Source organism: Scomber scombrus, chromosome 12 (assembly GCF_963691925.1).
Source record: "Scomber scombrus chromosome 12, fScoSco1.1, whole genome shotgun sequence".
NCBI lineage: Eukaryota > Metazoa > Chordata > Actinopteri > Scombriformes > Scombridae > Scomber > Scomber scombrus.
Window position 1 is genome coordinate 2,286,986 of NC_084981.1, and position 19,443 is coordinate 2,306,428.

General features: G+C 38.2%; 1 protein-coding gene across 1 annotated transcript in view; it reads right to left on the bottom strand.

Annotated features, from left to right (window-relative positions):
• The window catches only part of atp6v1ba (ATPase, H+ transporting, lysosomal, V1 subunit B, member a), a 45,464-nt gene that overhangs the window by 11,296 nt on the left and 14,725 nt on the right, over positions 1-19,443 (bottom strand). The window contains exons 2-7 of the mRNA XM_062430350.1: positions 13,530-13,585; positions 13,255-13,353; positions 11,243-11,336; positions 10,534-10,611; positions 7,970-8,109; positions 2,748-2,849 (exon numbers count right to left, since the gene is read on the bottom strand). Coding sequence (XP_062286334.1) covers positions 2,748-2,849; positions 7,970-8,109; positions 10,534-10,611; positions 11,243-11,336; positions 13,255-13,353; positions 13,530-13,585 — 569 coding nt within the window. The remainder of the gene's footprint in view (positions 1-2,747; positions 2,850-7,969; positions 8,110-10,533; positions 10,612-11,242; positions 11,337-13,254; positions 13,354-13,529; positions 13,586-19,443) is intronic.

Below are 19,443 nucleotides of genomic sequence, written 5' to 3' on the forward strand. Positions count from 1 at the left end.
GACTAAAATAGTGTCTACATCTCTACATAATATCACTGACAAAAAGAAAAGACTAAAATGGAATTTGGAAAAAACATTTGAACAGAATCTCTACAGCTTTGGGTGATGAACACTTTAAATGGTTAGTAAAACTTTTCATTTATTTTCGAGTATTTCCTCTGATGGTATTTGAGCTGCAGTGACAGAGTAGATTACTTAATCAATGAAAATCAAGTAATTATTATTTGATTAACAACTTCTTAGATGTGAGGATTTGACGCTTTCCTTCATCTCACATCAGTATTTTCTTACATATTTAGTTTTAAGGTTGCTTTTTTAATCTGCTTTTACCTCCGTTTTTAAAGTTAAGGTTTTTGTATATATTTTCTTATTTATTTATGTATGGGTATGTATGGGCTACTGGACACCTGAATTTCCCCTATCTATCTGAATGTCATTGGATTACGGTCTGCTTGTCATTTGAAGATGTCACCTTGTGCTCTATGAAATTATATCAGACATTTTTTTGACGTTTTTATAAACAAAACAATAACTTGGTGAATCTAGAAAATAACCAGTAGATAAACTGATAATGAAACTAATCATTAGAGTCAGCCCTGGTTGGCATCTTCTCAAAATATATACACTAATTGGCACGTTTCAAGTCTGAATAGATGAGTTAAATGCTTACTAAAAACAGTGTGACTAAAACTCAAACATGGACTTTTGATTTCAGGAGTAAGACTCAGTTTTACATTCTCCACACTTCATACATGTCCAGAAATAGATTATTTAAATTATTTATTAGTTATATATCTATTTCAATGTATTTTATGTGTTTTTGAAAGAGCTTTTCTCGTAATTTCATTCTCTTTGCATCTTGGATGAATAAGACCTCTGCAATGCTGCACAAAACATTATACTTATGCTGTGGTTTACAATCTTTTTTCACCATTAAACAGATGCATTGCTGTCAATGACAGCACAGCGTCTTTGCATTTGGCCTTTTAAAACATTCATTTCCATGTGTTGACTTGTATAAATCCCTCTTAACACTGCTTTGACAAACTCTCCTGCAAAACTGACCACAATAGGATGTAAATTGATAGAGAAGTGGAGGAGGGAAGGATTAGCGTTTAGCAAGTGAAGCAAGTGTGTGTGTGTGTGTGTGTGTATGTGTGTGTATGTGAGTGTTTAGCAGAGGTCAACCTGTCACAATCGGGGCATTACAGCAGACGGGAGGAGCAGCTGAGGAGAGAGAATTTGATACCGCAGGGCTGACAGTGTTAAGGGTCTGTTGAATTAGTAACCTGTCTACATGGCAGGAGGATATGCTCAGAGGTGCAGAAGTAACAAGAGGGACTTAAAGGTTAAATCACCTGGTGAATAAAAGACAGAAAGCGGGGCGGGAGAGAGAGGGGGACGGGGTGTCACGTCAGGGTTAAGAGGGGGATTAGCATCCCAGATGGGAGGGGTGGAAGAAGGGGAAAAAAATAGAGGTTTGAACATGTGTGTGCCAGAGTTATTATAGTTTTGAAATGTTCATTAGTTTTTATTTATTTTTTCAGTTTGTTTATTTATTTTTTTAATTTCAGTTTAGTTTTAGTTTAACAAATGATTAAGTAGTTTTAGTTAAATTTTTATTTTGAGGAATTGACTGGTTTTAGTTACATTTTTATATAGTTTTAGTCTTAGTTTTTCAGGTATTAGAAGGAAAGCCTTGATTTGTGTTGAAAAGGATGAAATGATGTATGACACTGAGGTAAGGTTTGCTGTGTTTTAGGTGTAGCTGTCTGATTGTGACTTTCACATTAGTGAGATTTTTCCAGGCGGGGAGTTCCGGTCCTCTGAAATGAGGCCAACGCGGAAGTAACTTAAAACTGCATTCTATTAAAAGGCCACCAGGGGGCGACCGTTTTGGTGTCAAAAGGACTTCCGTCTCTATACAAGTCAATGGAGAATTCACCAACTTCTCACTTGATTTCTAACCTCAGTAAACGTTTTCAAAATGTGTTTATGGTCTCAATCGCTAGTTTAAAGCCTTCTTCAATGCAGTATGATGTTCATTTGGGACATTTTGGCCTCCCTGATTTTATATGTGACGATAAAGCAGGGTATGCATTAGGCCGTGGCTACGTCGTTATTGACAGATTGATTGGTTCACAGGTTCAGGAGGGCGCCTCATGCTCCTCCTGATGCCCATATAAGTAGAATCCGTGTTTTTATTTTTCCCAGCATGCACCTGAAATTTTCAAGATGGCGCTGCTCAGATCCGATACTATTGGCTTCCGAGCAGCAGTCCACAAACCAATGGGTGAAGTCACGGATGTTACGTCCATTTCTTATATACAGTCTATGGATTTTTCCCTTTTAGCTGTATCGCACAAATGTTTCCTTTACTGTTTTACTTTTATCTACTGTGAGGTCGGAGTCAAAATATTCCCATATTGGGCTGTGATGTTTTCTGCCCGGAACAACTTCTTTCTAGAAAATCATAAATTGCCCTTTAAGAATCTTCTTCTTGTGCGTTATGCAGTAGTCGGCATCCGTTACGCTGCCACCTACTGGAACAAGCCTGATATCTTAAGAAGTCGAACTGTTCAGTTTAGTTTTATTTAGTTTTGCATTGTTCATTGTAGTTTTTATTTAGTTTTCGTTTTTTCTTCATCATTTTTCTTTTTCTTTCAGTTAAATTATTTTTCCCTGCTAGTTTTAGTTTTAGTCAACTATAATAACCCTGGTGTGAATGCTGTGGTTTGCTTGCTTACTCCCATGGCGGCAAAGACGATGGCAAAGTTCTCAGAGCTGTAGTCCATCACATCCTTGGACTTCTGCACCAGGCCGGCCTGCCGACAGATCTGAGCAGCAATCTGAGAGGAAAGAAAAAGACACAGGAAGGGTTAAAGAAAAGTCTCAAACTAAAAACATTTTAAGTAACAACATTTCTACTATATACACTCCAAAGCAGAGTCGTAATGCTCTGCCTGCAGCTTGAGAATATGTTCCTGCAAAATGGAAGCTTTAACAAGTTGTCCACCTCTACTGAAGCAGTCTAAACTCCAGATCAACCTTTCTTTTAGGTTTAAAAGTAAACATTTTGTTGTTATAAGTGTTGTGTGTGCAGCAAAATAAAAGTACTTTTTACTCCTAGAGCTGCAATGATCAATCAATTAACTGATTAACAATTTCAAGGATATTAAATGACAAGTTTTTCAATAAGCAATTAACTGTCTCAGTGTTTATGTGCATAAGTCACCATGAATTTGTGGACTCAAAGAGGAATTTCATGCTTATCACTTAATGTAATGGCCTGTGTGTTCATCTGGCCTGACCTCTCCATGCACCCTGAGACAAGGCACCTGGCCCATAGAGGAAACCGCCACATGAATGACCTCCGTGACATGTGCTTAATGAAACAACGAGCCAAAATTTCACACCATCCCGAAGGCACGACAAGCGGGTCATTATTAGGCAAACTGCTCACGCTGTGTTTGTTTGGCTGATTCTACTGTGGGACCCTTTTGATCATGCGCTTTCAAAGTGAGGATCGGATGGAGGATGACAGCTGTATTTATGCTCATAATACAATAACTGACTGAAGACACCGATGCTATGACAGTTCAGTTATTTTTCCACTAGATAACAGTTTAAGTTAAGTCAGTCAGCTTCTCTCCTAGATAAACATTTTAGCAGAAATATGTCAGTTTTCCAAATGTTTATCTTCACTTGGAGGTACTGATAAGATAAAGCTGCAAAGACAGTCACCTCAAACTCTTCTTTTAGCTCCGCTCGCAAACTCCCGAGAAAAATATCTGGCTCTTTATGCCACTGACACACTGCAGGACTTTGAAAAATGTCAAGTCGCTGTAATGTTCACACTGCACCACTTTCTGTCTTGTAATCAGGAATCTTGAAGATGTGGTTTGCACTACATGACTGATCTGCATAAAGGATCTTTCGCCAGGAGGAACCCCGAACGAGTCTGTCTGGTCTCCGAATTATGTTTTGTCACAAAGACACACATGAGAAGTGACATAGGACATGACGAGATACCATCCACTTCCACAAATGGATGTCCGCAAGAAACGAGCAATCCAATTTGTTTGTGCGTATGGAAGAAAGAGAAAAGAACATGGATGAGAGAATGGATTAGAAAATTCAAGCTTCGGCACTGATTTGCAAGTGCAAAGAGAATGGTGATTTCCCCCCGATCTGGGTTTTTTATTGTCCATCTCCCAAAACTGTCCGCGAGTGGAAAATCAGGGTCACAATCATGTAGTGTGAACTCAACAGAAACTCTGAATTTAAATCATTTTTACATCTCTGATTTCTACTTGTATTTGCAAATCAACTTATGGTGATGATTCAGAATCAATCCAATTGAATATAGTCTTATTCCCTGTGTCAAAATGATGTAATTTCAGTAGTGACATCATACAACACATAATCAGTTCCAGGCTGCCGGTGGCCCGAGCGCATTTCAGACTAGCTAAATCAATGGTGCTCCATGGTGATCCATGGTGCTGAGGAAAAATAAGGTGGAGGATAAATTCTGGTTCACAGTCATCTAATCATCAGAAGCCAGCCAAGACCTTAAGCAAGATTTCTTACAGTTCTCCAAGGGACACAGTATCCATCCAGTCAACCTGCACAGAGTTAGATTGCTGGCTGAACTCTGTGGACAAGTCTGGCTTAAAATTTCTCATCCAGGCAGTGTAAGATGAACTTCAAAGCCCATCAAATCTGCACATATGGGGAAAAGCAGAGTCACAAGTGTTGAACCTTACAGCACATCCTCAGCTGCTGAAAGGCACTCAGAGAGCAATAACACTCATGGAGACCATCACTGACACCATGAGTATAGTGAGTTGAGTGGGCAAAGTGGTCCTGACCCTCCAAGCAGACCATTGCTTTTGTCATGGCTGAGGAGCAGCCACAACTTGCCAAAAGAACATCCTGACCTCTGCAAGGGACTATAACTGTTGGTGGACCAGCTGAAGTTCTCCAACCACATTGCAACCACTACCCTTTACAAGCACACATTGTCCTTGTGTCTGAATCCACCAAGCAAGCTATGCTGCTGGAGTTGACAGTCCCATGGGATAGGCCTTTGGAAGGAAGCTCTCCAAGCACACAGGCCTGGTCAGCAATTGTCAGCAGACTGGATGGAGGGTGAGGTGTCACACAGTGGAGATTGGATAGAGAACTCGCAGTCCATTTTATGACTAGAGCCTTCAGTCATTTGGGCGTCAAGGGAGAAAGGAAGATGACAGCCATCTACAGTACCACTGATGTGACAAAGACAGCATCAAGAAGGCTGTGGCTTAAAATAGGAGAGCTATGGATTATAAGTAGTCTATCTAGTAGGGCTGAGTATCATTTAAAAAGTATGATACCAGTACCAATCCAAGTACCCTTTAAGTTATACTGATACCAATTGAGTACTTCTTTCAATACCCATTACACATTTAGTGCTCTGTCTTTTATCCAGTGTAACAGGCGTGTAGTGTAGATACACTTTAGAGTATTTAGGTGGCATCTTGGCTGCTGAACTGCTAAGCGTGCTAACTCATATTTTTTTTAGCTCTGGGTACAAAAAGGATGGATTGCAGGTATTTTCCATACTACTTGGCATTGATTTATTTTGGTCAATACCTTTGAAAGGTATTGAGTACCAATGCCCAGCCCTACCCTACGATCTAGCCATCAAGCTGAAATCTGATCTCCCAAAATACACAGAGAAGTACAACACTGTTAGCAACAGCATTACATTTTGTCCCTGAGCACTGATGTGTGAAGGACTGTAGGAGTGAAGAGAAGAATACAGGGGTCAACACTGGTTTCTAAATTATTTTTTAGTTGAAGAGCATCAAGAACAGCCAATGGTTTTCTTTGTGGCCATTTTTTTTTCTTAATTTCATTTTAATTTGTTTTGCCTTGGGACAATTTCCAAAGCTGTCCTACTTAAGCTTGCATATTGTGACAAAAACCTCCATCTAGCTTAAAAATAACAGATCAGTCTCCTTCTTTCAGTATGACCTGATCTAGTTAGTTCAATTTCCACTCAGCCACAATAAAGCTGTGTGTGCTGCACAGATGTCTGTCACATAGATTAAAACAGACACTGGAGCAAAAGCCAGCACTCAGTGAATGCTTTACAAGCACAATGAGTTTGGTTAACATCTTGCTTCCTTTATGCTTGAAGTACCAATACCATAAGTAGACATTAAATGCAGGGTTTTTTTTTCCTGCTAGGGAATTTTTTTTGTTAACATTTTTCTCAATAACGTGTGACAGTCATGAATTAACAATCTCCAAAACACTTAATGATCTTATGCCACATGTTTTACTTCACCTCAACTGCTTTTATACAGTATATGACAGATATTCCAGTATGGGGGAGACTTGTCTAACATCAATGTGGGACAACTGAGTCATGAATTTCCATTGTGACGCTGAAAGAAAAAAAAAAACTTGAAAAAGGAAGCAGAACTTAAACTGTTGTCATGTGACACTGAAATGGCACACACATGAATGACCTGACTCATCAAAGTTAAACATTTCCATCTTCACATCACCGCTGACAAAACAAAAATATCTATTTTGACATTCTAAGCAGAAAACACTTTTAATCATACAGAGGATACATTATTAATTTTAGCACAGAGGTTCTTGTCCCATAACTTGTCAAGATTGCCAATTTGCTATAAGTGAACACATATATGGGTCAATGACGTATAAGGATTTAGAACAACTCAATTGTAGAATAATAAAAACAAGCATATCTAATGCAGTAGTTCAAACATTCAGAATGTTGTGTACCTGAAGCTCCATATTATACATTTGAAATTAAGTGATTTTAGTGGGTTTTTCAAGATTAATTGGCACTGGCCTTAAAAAGAGTCATGTGGTGCCACCACGATTCATCTTGAAATAAATTAATTTACTTAACACGCTTCACATCTTTTTTTACAAGTTTTCAGTAATATAAAGTGTTTGGAAACAAAGTATTTGCATTTTTTTAAAATCTTTGTAAATGATGGTCTTTTATTTATATAAGACATTTCAAGATGAATCATGGTCGCACCAAATGACTTTTTTTTCAGGCCAGTGCCAATTAATCTAGAAAAAACCCACTAAAATCACTTTCAAATTGTAATATGAATTGTCAGGTACACAACATTCTGAATGTTTGAACTACTGCATTAGATATGCTTGTTTTTTTATTCTAAAATTGAGTTGTTGAAAATCCTTATACGTCATTGACCCATATACGGAGAAAATTTTGAAGGATTATATTTAAATTGCATTTAGGCAAATGAGACATATTATTATTTATTGCAGGAGTTATTTTGTGAAGAACAGCAGCAATTTACTGTTTTGCATTACATTATTTGTTTAATCCTGCCCAGCCTACATATCTAAAGCATGATTTCCTACATGAAGTCCAGAGGGACTCTCTACTTACCCATACTCAAAATGCAAAATGTTGTATGACTGTATTACACTTAGAGGAGTCTGTGAAGAAACATCCTTCTCTGCCTCCTCTATGTGATGAATTACTGCTTAGCTAAACGGAACATTTCTGAATAGTGCTGCAAAATGTGTTTTAACTGCTGAAATTCAAGCTGAAATATTTCCTACCACTAAATTCCATTGTGGCTGAGCTGGAGGTGTGTTGACGTGATGGCTCAAAATACCCACAGCTGAATAATTTACCAATCAAATACACTGAGGTAACCACGGTCATTGTTGTATTTCCCAGAACTATTCAGTACCACTCATGTATTGAGTTGGAATATCAAATTTGAACCATTATTTTTGAAAGAAAAACTACTACACTTCTTGCTGCGTTCATTTCTATTTGTTCTGCTTTGGCGTTTGGTCATGTCTGAGAGCCATGTCCTTGCATTCAACATACTTAAAATTGGGTGTAGTTATTGTTACTTTTCTGTTTCAGATGACATAAACTCTGGATTGGTGGTCTCACCTCGTTGTGGGGCAGCCCAGCAGCAGAAAAAATAGGGATCTTCTGTCCTCTGGCGATACTGTTCATGCCATCGATGGCTGAGATGCCGGTCTGGATCATCTCCTCGGGGTAGATACGGCATTGAGGGTTGATGGGTTGACCTGGAGCACACAGTAACACAGCGTCAGCAACACTATACTCTGTGTTTATGGCGCTTATAATGTTTAATTGTGGTTGGGAGAGGGGTTGATGGCACTCAAGTGTAATTTCTGAGGTCATATATGGTAAAATGTACAGGGTGGCTGTGGTTCAGGAGGTAGAGCGGTCATCTATATCACGTCTACGTCATATATTATAACCTATATTTAATAATCCTATAACCCATATTTTCCTTATGTTGAGCTGTTAGACCAATCATCCAATCACTCATCCCAATTAATAAACAGAACATCATTATAATTGGCAGCTATATGTCTGACTTGTTTCCAGCCTTTTGTTTATAACTACTCTTTTCTAGACAAAGTGAACAAATTGCTGCCCTCCAAACATAAGCCTAAAGTTCACCCCCGGAGCTCTGCAGCCTTTTTTTTTTTTTTTTCCATCCTTTATTTGTGAGTAAACAACAAACAAATGCCAATTCACATTCCGTGAAGCTCTGTTGTAGCTGGCTGTTGTGGTGGGATGTAAGCCAGAGATTAAACAGCCTGATAATAACAGACTAAATTGCCACTTCATTTCACTACATTCATTTAGCCTGATATTGTGTTCATGGTAGCCAATTTCTGGTGGTGGCGGGGAGTTATTTTGTTCCAACCAATCAGTAGTGAGTGACGCATCTGGCTATTCGTAGTAAAGATTTCGAGGAGTAGTTAATTTTTTTTATGATGATGGAAGAAATATGCTGATTTAAGAGTTGTTTCTGTTACTGTTTTTTCGTGGAATAGGTGTAGTGAGGTAGCTAGCAATCTACAGACAGATAGTTCTTAACCCTAGCAACAAATGTTTGGTTATATTTGGAACCTGCATCTGATTGGCTGAACGTTTCTCTAACCGTCTGACACAACATCAGACCTTTTTGAGAGGATGGACAAATCAGGGACAAGGGCAGTGATTCAGAGGTCTGGGACCAGTTCAGAGATTCAGGAGTCCACGGGAAATAAAAATAGCAAAAAGAAAACCTTCCCCATTCTTTCTGAAATTACCAAGCCACGGAAATGCAGTACCATCATTACAGTGTATGACGGTGAACAAAGGAAAGGCCTGGCATTCAACTTTGGAGGTTGTGATTACAAAACAGAGTGGTTGAAGCACAACTGTACTGAGACTACTCCTCAAGTACGTGAATTCAAAGTCAGTCAAGGGTCAGTCAGTTTTTAATATAACGTTGCTTTTTAGAATTAAAATGTATTTGCTAAAATGTTGTATTTTTTTTTGTCTGGCCTACAAAATTTTGTACATGCCTTACCATGTTATGTTGTATCTCTCTCAATAATATATAATATATAATAAAAATGAGAAGATGTTTATTATATTTTGAGGAATCTGTTACATTCTTTTGTGATTCTTTCAGGCACTGATAACATGTTTGATCTTGATTATGGATGGAGTCCTAACATGAATTGTACATTTAATGATGGCAGCATGATGTAAGTTTTTTGTTATGTGTATATAACATTTACCCTCCACCATTTTATTTGTGTGTGTAAATATATCCACTATATTTTACCCTCAAATATTCCACCATGGAACAAAAAAGAAAGTAGTGTCCATGACATGAACACTACTTTCTGCTGACAATCCCACTCACTACTAAGTGAACTATGCAGTGTTTATTATACAGGGAGCAGTGATGGAGTGAACAAAAGAGTAATTTCAGACACAGCCTGAGTCCATTGTCCTATAGCTGGCCTGAAGGTAGGAAGAGATCTGCATGTAATCTCAAAACTACCACTTGTAAGTGGTTTATAATGTCTAATGAAAGGAAAGCTGATACTCTGGTTTCGGTACGGATAGCAAATGTATATTAAAAAATATATATACATGTCATGTAGGTCTTTTCATCTACAAAGCCACAGTTCTCAAATATTAAATGTCATACACAAACATTGCCTGAATAAAATACAGTACAATTTTTATTTTAAAATATGACTTATTTTAAATGTTGTTGTTACTGTGCCTCTCCTTCTTCTCTCCCTCTTTCTCTTTCAACCCAACCAGTCGAGGCAGATGATCGCTCACATAGAATACAGTTCTACTTGAAGTTTCTTCCTGTTAAAGGGTTTTCCTTACTACCTTACTGCTAAGTGCTGCTCATGTGGGAATGTTGGGTCTCTTTAAATTAAATTAAATTAAAGAGTACAGTCTAGACCTGCTCTATGTGTAAAATGCCTTGAGATGACTTGTGATGATTGTGTTGTGATTTGGTGCTATATACATTTTGATGATTGATTGATTAAACTCAGTGTTACAGACACATTGTTTTGTATAAGTTTTGAGTGCTATCAGCATTTTTGATGAAGCTGTGTCTTTAGAATTAGATAAAAATCCCATAAAAGAAGAAGAAGACAAAGTATTGTGAGTGGTACCCATGATGTCCAGGTAGTCCTCAGCCAGAACGGTGGGTCCACGGTCGATGGGTTTGCCGGAGCCGTTGAACACGCGTCCTGTAAAATGAGGAAATATTTTCTCCTTTCAGCCGAGCAGAAATCAAGTCTGTCATCTGATAAATAACAAACATTTTGATGTATCTGGAAACCAATTTCAAAGATAATTGCTAAAAAAAAAAAAAAAGAAAAAAAAGAAACACCAATAAAATGAAATTCATTAGATGACACTTCCACCCACATCTCGTCTATTCTGTTCTGTGTCAGACTCTAAACGGATAAGAGTGGCTCTGATGGCTCTACAAGTAACAAGTACAAGTAATTATAAATTCGTGGATGTGATTAATGATACTTCAAAAACAAAAGCAGGTTTACTTTCTGCTGCTGTTCAAACACACGTAACCTTGTGCTGTGCTGAGATAATCACACTGATTGAGACGTTCAACAACATTCAGATAAAGGCGAGCACAAAGGTTTGATTCAGTTCTGTTCTGCTTTCACCATTAAACATGTAAGTAAATGAAGCATAATGAAGACAAATACATGAATAATACAAAATGATTTGAAATATTTTATCTTTTTAATACAGAGATAGAAGGATGAGAGGGAGGACTAACCCTAACCCCTTACCCTTATTCTGTTATAATACAATGTGAACAAAACATGCAATGTGAAGTTATGACCATCTTACCCAGCATGTCCTCTGACACCGGGGTACGCAGAATATCACCAGTGAACTCGCAGGCTGTCTTTTTGGCATCGATGCCTGATGTCCCCTCAAACACCTGAACACACACACACACACAACAGGACAGAGATATAAAAACATGACAGCTGTTCTCTCAGTAGGTTAGAGAGGTAAACTAGAGATTAATTATTGACCTAAAAAAATTATAGTTTGACCAACATACATAAATAAATAAATAAATCTTAACCCCTCCTGTTGGCCTCGGGTCAATTTTGACAGGTGTGATTATGTGCCGCCATTAAGACATTTGAAATGGTTTCAAAACAGTATCCTGACTAAACTTTGACATATACCAGTCTGTGATAATCCATCAACAAATCATCTAATTTTCCTCTGATCTTAAAATTAGCTAACATATTGCGTAATTTCTTCTTTTTTAACTCAAAGATGAAGTATAGCAATAGAATAGAAGTCAGTTCAGAGTCAGCTGACTTGGATTTTCTTTTTATCACTGTATGCTGACTACCAAATTTGGTATACAGACTGAGCAAATATTATATTGTCAGTATTTTAGAGAAATGTTGGTGATTTTTTTTGGCATCTAATTCCATGTCAAATCATTTCTTTTTTATTTCTGTGACGGTGGGCATAACAGCCGAGACAACGTTAAAAGAACAGGTCATTTTTCCTCATTCTTTGTCTTTCTCAGGACCTTTAATTCCACCACTTACACACTCAATAATAATATGTGTTTCTGTTGATCTATTTCTGAGAGCGGGACCTCAGTCTGAGAGCTCGTAAAGTTCTTATTCTTAGTCTTTAGTGCCATTATCATGAATGGAGCTTCTCCACAACCTGCCGGTCGTCTGACCTTATATGGTATTTTTGAGGCGTCATTCATGCTAATTTACTTTTCTCGGGAACGCGCGTTCATTTAGAACAGGTGGGATTCATCATGTTTACGAAGCTCATTTACGACTGTTTCCTGGTGATACGAGTGTTTGGTGAATCCGACGTGGCACACTCGTAAATTCCTTGCATCTGGCCTAATATGTGTTAAACCTGTGGTAATAGGTAGGAATGAAGTGGGTTAAAAAGGTATGACACAGAATTGAAAGCTTATTCTTAATAAACAGTCAAAAACAGACTGGGTCAATTTTGAGTTGGAGGGTTATGGGGGGGTCACAACCTGCTCACAAGCTTATTTTTGAGCTTGCGAACACATCTAATGATTTTCATCAGTGGACCTTCTTTTTTTTGCCAACTCTTAACCTGCCAACTGTATTCTATTGTTTGGTTTTTCCACTGCTGCTGATGAGTATATGACAGTATGTTCACCGTGTTTCCTCTTTGGTCCACATATCAACATTTTCCAGTTCTTTTTTTGGGGATCAGTTTTAAATATAGCATGAGAGGATTGGTACAAAGAAGCAGCAGCCAAAGTGTTGTGAAGAGCTACAGATGGCAGGTTTGGAGTGTTTGTTTGTGTGATTTTTTTTAATAAATACTTCACCTTATTTCTGATGTTTTTTTGTGATGTACACTCTAGCTACAATTTTGAGACTTCACAGCCTCCTGCCAGCTAAAGCACAGTCCAGCAACCCCACACTAAATTCCTATGACTGCATGTCAAGTCTCTGTGTTCTGATGCCTGCGTTCAAACATGTGTGATGGAAGTGGGAAATGGACTGCACTTACATAGAGCTTTTCTAGTCTAGACCACTCGAAACCCATTTCAACACATTCTAACATTCATCCATACACACACACTCATACACTGATGGCAGAGGATGCCATGCAAGGTGCCAACCTGCTTATCAGGAGGGATATACTGCTCTTTATCCAAGGTGCTTTACAATGTTTCTAATGCAGACTCACATGATGGTGCAGCCATCAGGAGCAATTTGGGGTTCAGTATTTTTTTTTTTACGACTCTTACAACAATGATCTTGACATATGTTCAATCTGTCACATTACAGACTACATGACTAGATGTTACGGATTGTGTTTCTTACCTGGACGACCGCTTTGCTTCCAATCACCTCCAGAACCTGCCCGCTCCTCTTGGTGCCGTCGGGCAGGGTCAGGTGAACGATCTCGGCATATCTGGGGAACTAGTTGAGAGAGATTTCACACAGTGTTATTACACAGGTGCCAGAAATCTATAGTAGTAATACAAGAGACATGAAATATCTCCTGATAACATTTATTGTATATTTTTGTTGAGTCTTCATTTAAAACTCTGATGTTAAACACATATCAGTAGAAATAGAACTTCTAGAAGTCTCACCTTCACATTATCAAGAATCACCAGAGGTCCATTCACACCTGACACAGTGGAGTAAGCTGAAAGAGAGGAGAGTTACATAGTTAGTTCATTCAGGCCACAGGACAGTCAAATACCACAAGCAATACTGACGACATTCCCATTTCTCTTGTTCAGCTGAAAGCCACCAATCAACAAGGGAATAAGTCAGCATCCTCACAGGCAACAGTGTTAATAATCACAAGCTGACCTTTCACTGTGAGATTTAAACAGCTTTCATGCACTTTCAGCCCCAAATGTCAACGGCAGGCAAATGTCAGGGGGAAAATGCATGAAATTCCCTCGTTCACGCACGGCAGGTACAATAACACAGGCAAGAGGTGAGCTCTGAGCCTCGCAATAACAGACTACTAAATGAGGGTCATCATTGATGAAGGTTAGTGGAAATAGCCTGTGGCCTTCCCCCTACATTAAACCATAATAACCGTAGCAAGTTGTGTCAAAAGAACATACAAGAGCTCGATAAGGACGACACATCAAATGCATCATTGAAATGTGAGTGTGCTGCCATTTCCCTGACCTTCAGATGATCCTCATTCTTATCATAATAATAAATGAGATGAAAAAGAAATCTGCTTAAAGCTCCCTCATCTTATCACATCATGTAGAGTTAGAGAGAGTTTATTGGTTAGTGCACTGTACATGCGCAAGTACTGACAAACTTCTTAACAAACACACCCAAAACAATACACAGACCAGGATATAATAAACTAAAAATAAAAAATAAAAATAAATATTTAAGGAAAATAATTGAGGATAAATAATTAAAAATGTAAACATTTTAAACAATTGAAACAAATTTAAAAATGGATTAATAATTAATTAATTAATTAATTGGAAAAAATAATATAATTAATAATGAACCAAAAAACTAACATATTTATAGTTTATAACATAAATCATTTTTTTTTAAATTAACTAAAAAATGTAAGGAAAATAAATAATAATTAATAATGACATAAATTAATTTAAAATATGATAAATAATGAAGAAAAAAAAAAAAGTAAAAACTAAACCATTTAAGGAAAATCACTTTCTCCTGTCTGCCTAAAGGGAAGATTTACGACAGGTTAACTCATCATTTTCCATAGATGCACCCTGAGGGTCAGTAGCACCTTAAAGGCCCTATTATTCATGTTTCTACCAACGGATGCATATTTAGCAACATCATCCAAGACAATGGAGTTGCTTATATCAGATCAGTGTTTGTGTGTATGTCAGCCTGTAACTAACAAGAAATAACTACGTTTGTGTTAGTGTAGAAACAGTTTGACACCAGACAGTTCATTCTTACTGTAAAATATCTCAATGACTACAATCAGTTTCTCTCATAAGCCCCTTCTTCAATCAATCAATCAATCAATCAATCAATCAATCAATCAATCAATCAATCTTTATATAGCGCCAAATCACAACAAAAGTCATCTAAGGGCAACCGTACTCTTTAAAACATCATTTTATCAGAGAACCTGTCCCGATTTTAATTGAGTTTTAATTTTTCTTGAATTAAATATGGTCTGTCTATTCTTGCATTGTTCTACATTTTAATGGTTTTTACTCAAATTGTTCTTATTCGTTCTCACACAAGTGTAGCACCCACTCTCCAATCATTATCATGCTATTATATTATCATTATATCAGTGCTATAAAATGATCTTCAAATGACAATACCGTTTATCACGTTTATTTCTGAGACGATGTATCGTCCAACAAAAGTAGTTATAGTGACAGGTCTATTGGCAACAGCAGCCAAGACGAGCAGATATACACTATACAACATACTGAACACTTACACACACACATATATATCTACATATATCTAAGTAATCAAAACAATATAACCTACATAATAAATGCAATATTTTAACATAAATATGTTCTGTTGTGCATTCCATCACATGCCTCCTTTATAGCAGGAAGCGGAACAGACCTTCCTCTGCTTGGCCCAATACTAGTGCAGTACATGATATATGTCTATACAGATAATCATTAATATTACTGATGCTCTGAGAGGAATAATACATATACAAACAGCTTCTAATAGGTTACTGGTGTAATAACTGGCTGGTGACCGTCAGTCTGGACGCTGTCTCTCTACTAACATGGAAAGCAGATTTACGTTACGAGGAATCCACTTGCAAACCCGACCCTCTGCACATCTGCCGACCTGGGGGGGGTAAAATGCAAAGACGTGGTGGGAGAAAAGGAGGGGCGGGGGGGGGTACTGAAGGTGGCGCCATTGTTTCCACCGGGTTTTTCTATCATGGTCTGGTGTTCCTCTTTATGTGCAAACCGTCAATCTCGGGGGCCGATATCAAAGGCGCGAGGAAATTAGAGCGGACTGGTACGAACATAAAGCACTAAAGCTTAGCGGGGTGCATCCACTATGCCACTAATTAGGCAGAGGCCAACAAAATAACCTGTCAATGCGCTACAGTATTGCAGCCATTTCCCACACACACACACACACACACACACACACCTGCATTTCACCCTCTATTAGCCAGACAGGCTGTGTGTGTCTGTGTGTGTCTATGTGTGTGTCTGTGTGTGCGTGTGTGTGTCTGTGTGCGCGTGTGTGTTGAGGGAAGAGTGGGAGGTGGTGGGAGGGTTGGGCAGAGAGTGTTGAGAGAGAGCAAGAGAAAAGATGGCTCAAGTGTGATGATAAAAACCAAGGGCATCACAGATACAGAAAATAAATAAATAAATACAATTAAAAAAAATGGTATTTTCCTCTCCAAAATAAATGAATTTTACTCTAAACCTCCTTTATCTCAGTTCCTGTCTCAGGGCCCAGCTCCTGATGAATGACTCAAGTTCACCCACACATTGCGCCGTTTGCGACCTTGTTCAGCAGCGCGCGCGCGCGTGTGTGTGTGTGTGTGTGTGTGTGTGTGTGTGTGTGTGTGTGTGTGTGTGTGTGTGTGTGTGTGTGTGTGTGCGTGTGTGTGTGTGTGTATGCAGTTTATAGATAACCTTTGCTTTCCTCAACTGCCAATGAGAGCCAGGATTCATATTATTGAGCAAGAACACGGTTTAATAATTGTGTTTATGCTGCACATGATGTATGCTGCTTTATTAAAATGATCTGAACAAATCTGCATCAAAGACGATCTACTTCGATCTTTCGATCAGAAGGAAGAAAATTCCTTCTGATCATGTGCCAACTATTGTAACTGCACTCATTTCACTGCAGTTAAGAGTCAGAATGTTATAGTGTTATTGATGTTATGAATGAGCGCCACAACTGATGTGTTGTTCATGTGTTAATAATATAGTTACATATTCTAAATCAGGGATCAGCAATTAGGTCCAATGATGGGCCGGAGGGCCAAATACTTTTGCTGCAGGGCCGAATTTGGCCCACGGGCCGTTATTGCATGCCACTGCTCTGAATGAACTGTGGTTGGAATGCAGTCAATTATTGTAATGTCATAATGTACAGATATGACCACAGACACATTGATGTGTATGTGGGCTGATAAATAAGAAGCAGCACAGACTATGATATGTTCAAGGGAATCTGGAAAAAGTTAAGCCATTCCTGGATATTAAATGTTCACCTGAAGTGGTCTCAGTAATATGAAGTGTAAACTTCTAACATTTTTTTGAGTCAAAAAAGGTTATAAATGTAGTTGCATTTCCAATCATGTCTTGGCATGTTTGAGTTGAGAGATAACTGTAATTATAACTATTCTAATTATGTGTTAACTCTATGTGCTCATTCATCAGTTCTCACTCTGCTCGGGCTGTTTGTCCCGGCTTGGATGAACCACCATTGGAGGTTTCTCATGTATAGCGGCCCCAAGGCGCACCACCACCAGGTGAGCTGCGGCCGACATGACAGCTCACGCACGGGTCAGCCACAATAATAACGCCTGTGCACGTTCCTCAGACAAGTCGCACAATCGTTGCATGGTAAGACATCTGCTGACTCGGCTAAATTTGGAATGAGCTGCAGTCAGTGGAACCTGCTGTATACACTTCCCTGAGGACATGATAGAAAACTGTTTACGCCAATTAGGGCTGGGTATCGTTTAAAAAATATGATACCAGTACCAATCCAAGTACACTTATAGTGATACTGATAACAATTGAGTACTTTATTCAATACCCATTCCTTATTTAGTGCTCTGTCTTTTATCTGGTGTAACAGGCGTGTAGTGTAGACACACTTTAGAGTGTTTAGGTGGCATCTTGGCTGTTGAACTGCTAAGTGAAACCAACTGAAATTTACCACGACTTCACCACCACAGACTGGTTGTAGCTGCTGTGGCAGTGGGCTCAGCTACAGACAGATGTTCCCATGTGTAGGCTTTAGCTGCACTTGTCCAAAAAGCAAAAGACAATAAATCTTATCAACATTAGATTTCTCTAAAATGTCCACTATTAACTACTGAAGTCACTTAATAAGTAAATGTGTTAAAATAAGATGATTGGCACAAATGCTGATCCATGTTAACAACATAACCAAACCAGATAGAAGTCAGAACCTTACATAGCATAAAAATGTACGTGTGTAATAGAACATTTACTTTGGATCCACACAAACATAAACCATACAGTCGTTCATGGTTGAGGATCAGACCGCTGCTTCAAAACTTCGCCAAGAATTATTAAAGATTATTATCATTATAATGACTGACAGACAGCTTCCCATACCCAAGCATGCCCTTTGCTTTAAAAAAAAACATGCTTTTATGAAAATTCCATCAAATTTTCACAACATTATGTTTTTTTTAATGTCCAGTCCTTTTCTCCGCACAAATGGCAGACTGGCCATGTTGGCCATGTTTATAAAAGGATTTAATAGCTACACTTAGCCTACAAATTGCCCGCAGGTCTCAAAAGAGATACATATGGCTATTTACTGAAGGGTGATAATAATAATGATGCGGGGAAAATTGGACTACATAATTATACAGGAACCTCTTAGAAATCCATAAGTCTACTGCATCTTAATGGTAGATATTTAGTAACAGTGATGGGAGGGGATAAATGTAATTTTAAGAATTTGCTTCTTTGCTTTTTCTCTATTCACTGTGACCATCAAGATATATGTGACAACCATAACAGCAAGACAGAAAATACTCAGTGATTATTTACTCTATGGGTGAGGATGTAAAGGGAAAAGAATTAAAGGAACCATCTACATATTTTGGAATAGAAGTGCCCTCAAAATGTTGTAAATTCCTCAATTTTCCCAACTCATTAACAATGAAATTATAAATCTCAACTCATGTAATATGGAATTTCCAATGTGCTATTTCAATGTAGAACTATTCGGAATTCAAGTTTTCCAGCAGACATTTTAATCTGGCTCAGCCACAAGAGCATTAGTGAGGTTCAACACTGATGTTTGGTGATGAGGTCTGGCTCATATCTGGTGTTCCAGTTCATCCCAAAAGTGTTGGATGGGGTTGAGGTCAGGGCTGTGATGTTCTTCCACACCAAACTGGGTAAAGCATTTCTTTGGAGCTGGATTTGTGTGCAGGGTATTGTCATGCTGAAACTATAGCTAGACCAGTCCATCAGCTGATATCAACTCATCACAGATATATCAGTGTCTGTATGTATGTTGTACATTACAGTACTGTACGTTGTATTCTGATTAAAGAAATCTTTAATTAAATGTGTGTGAATTTCTTCATATTTCATATCGTATCTAACAGTCAGCGGTCAAGTTGCATTGTGGGAATTTTAAGTGCCAAGTTTAGAAGGAAGAAGAATGTGTGAAATTTAAAAAAGGCCACTTTTATACTTTTTTAAAAACTGTCTATCAAGGCAGCAAAGTTCTAGGAGTGCCAATGATAAATTGATGGAGTACTCATTTAAGATTGCCCTTAACTGGAACCAAGGGGCTTAATTCAAACCATGA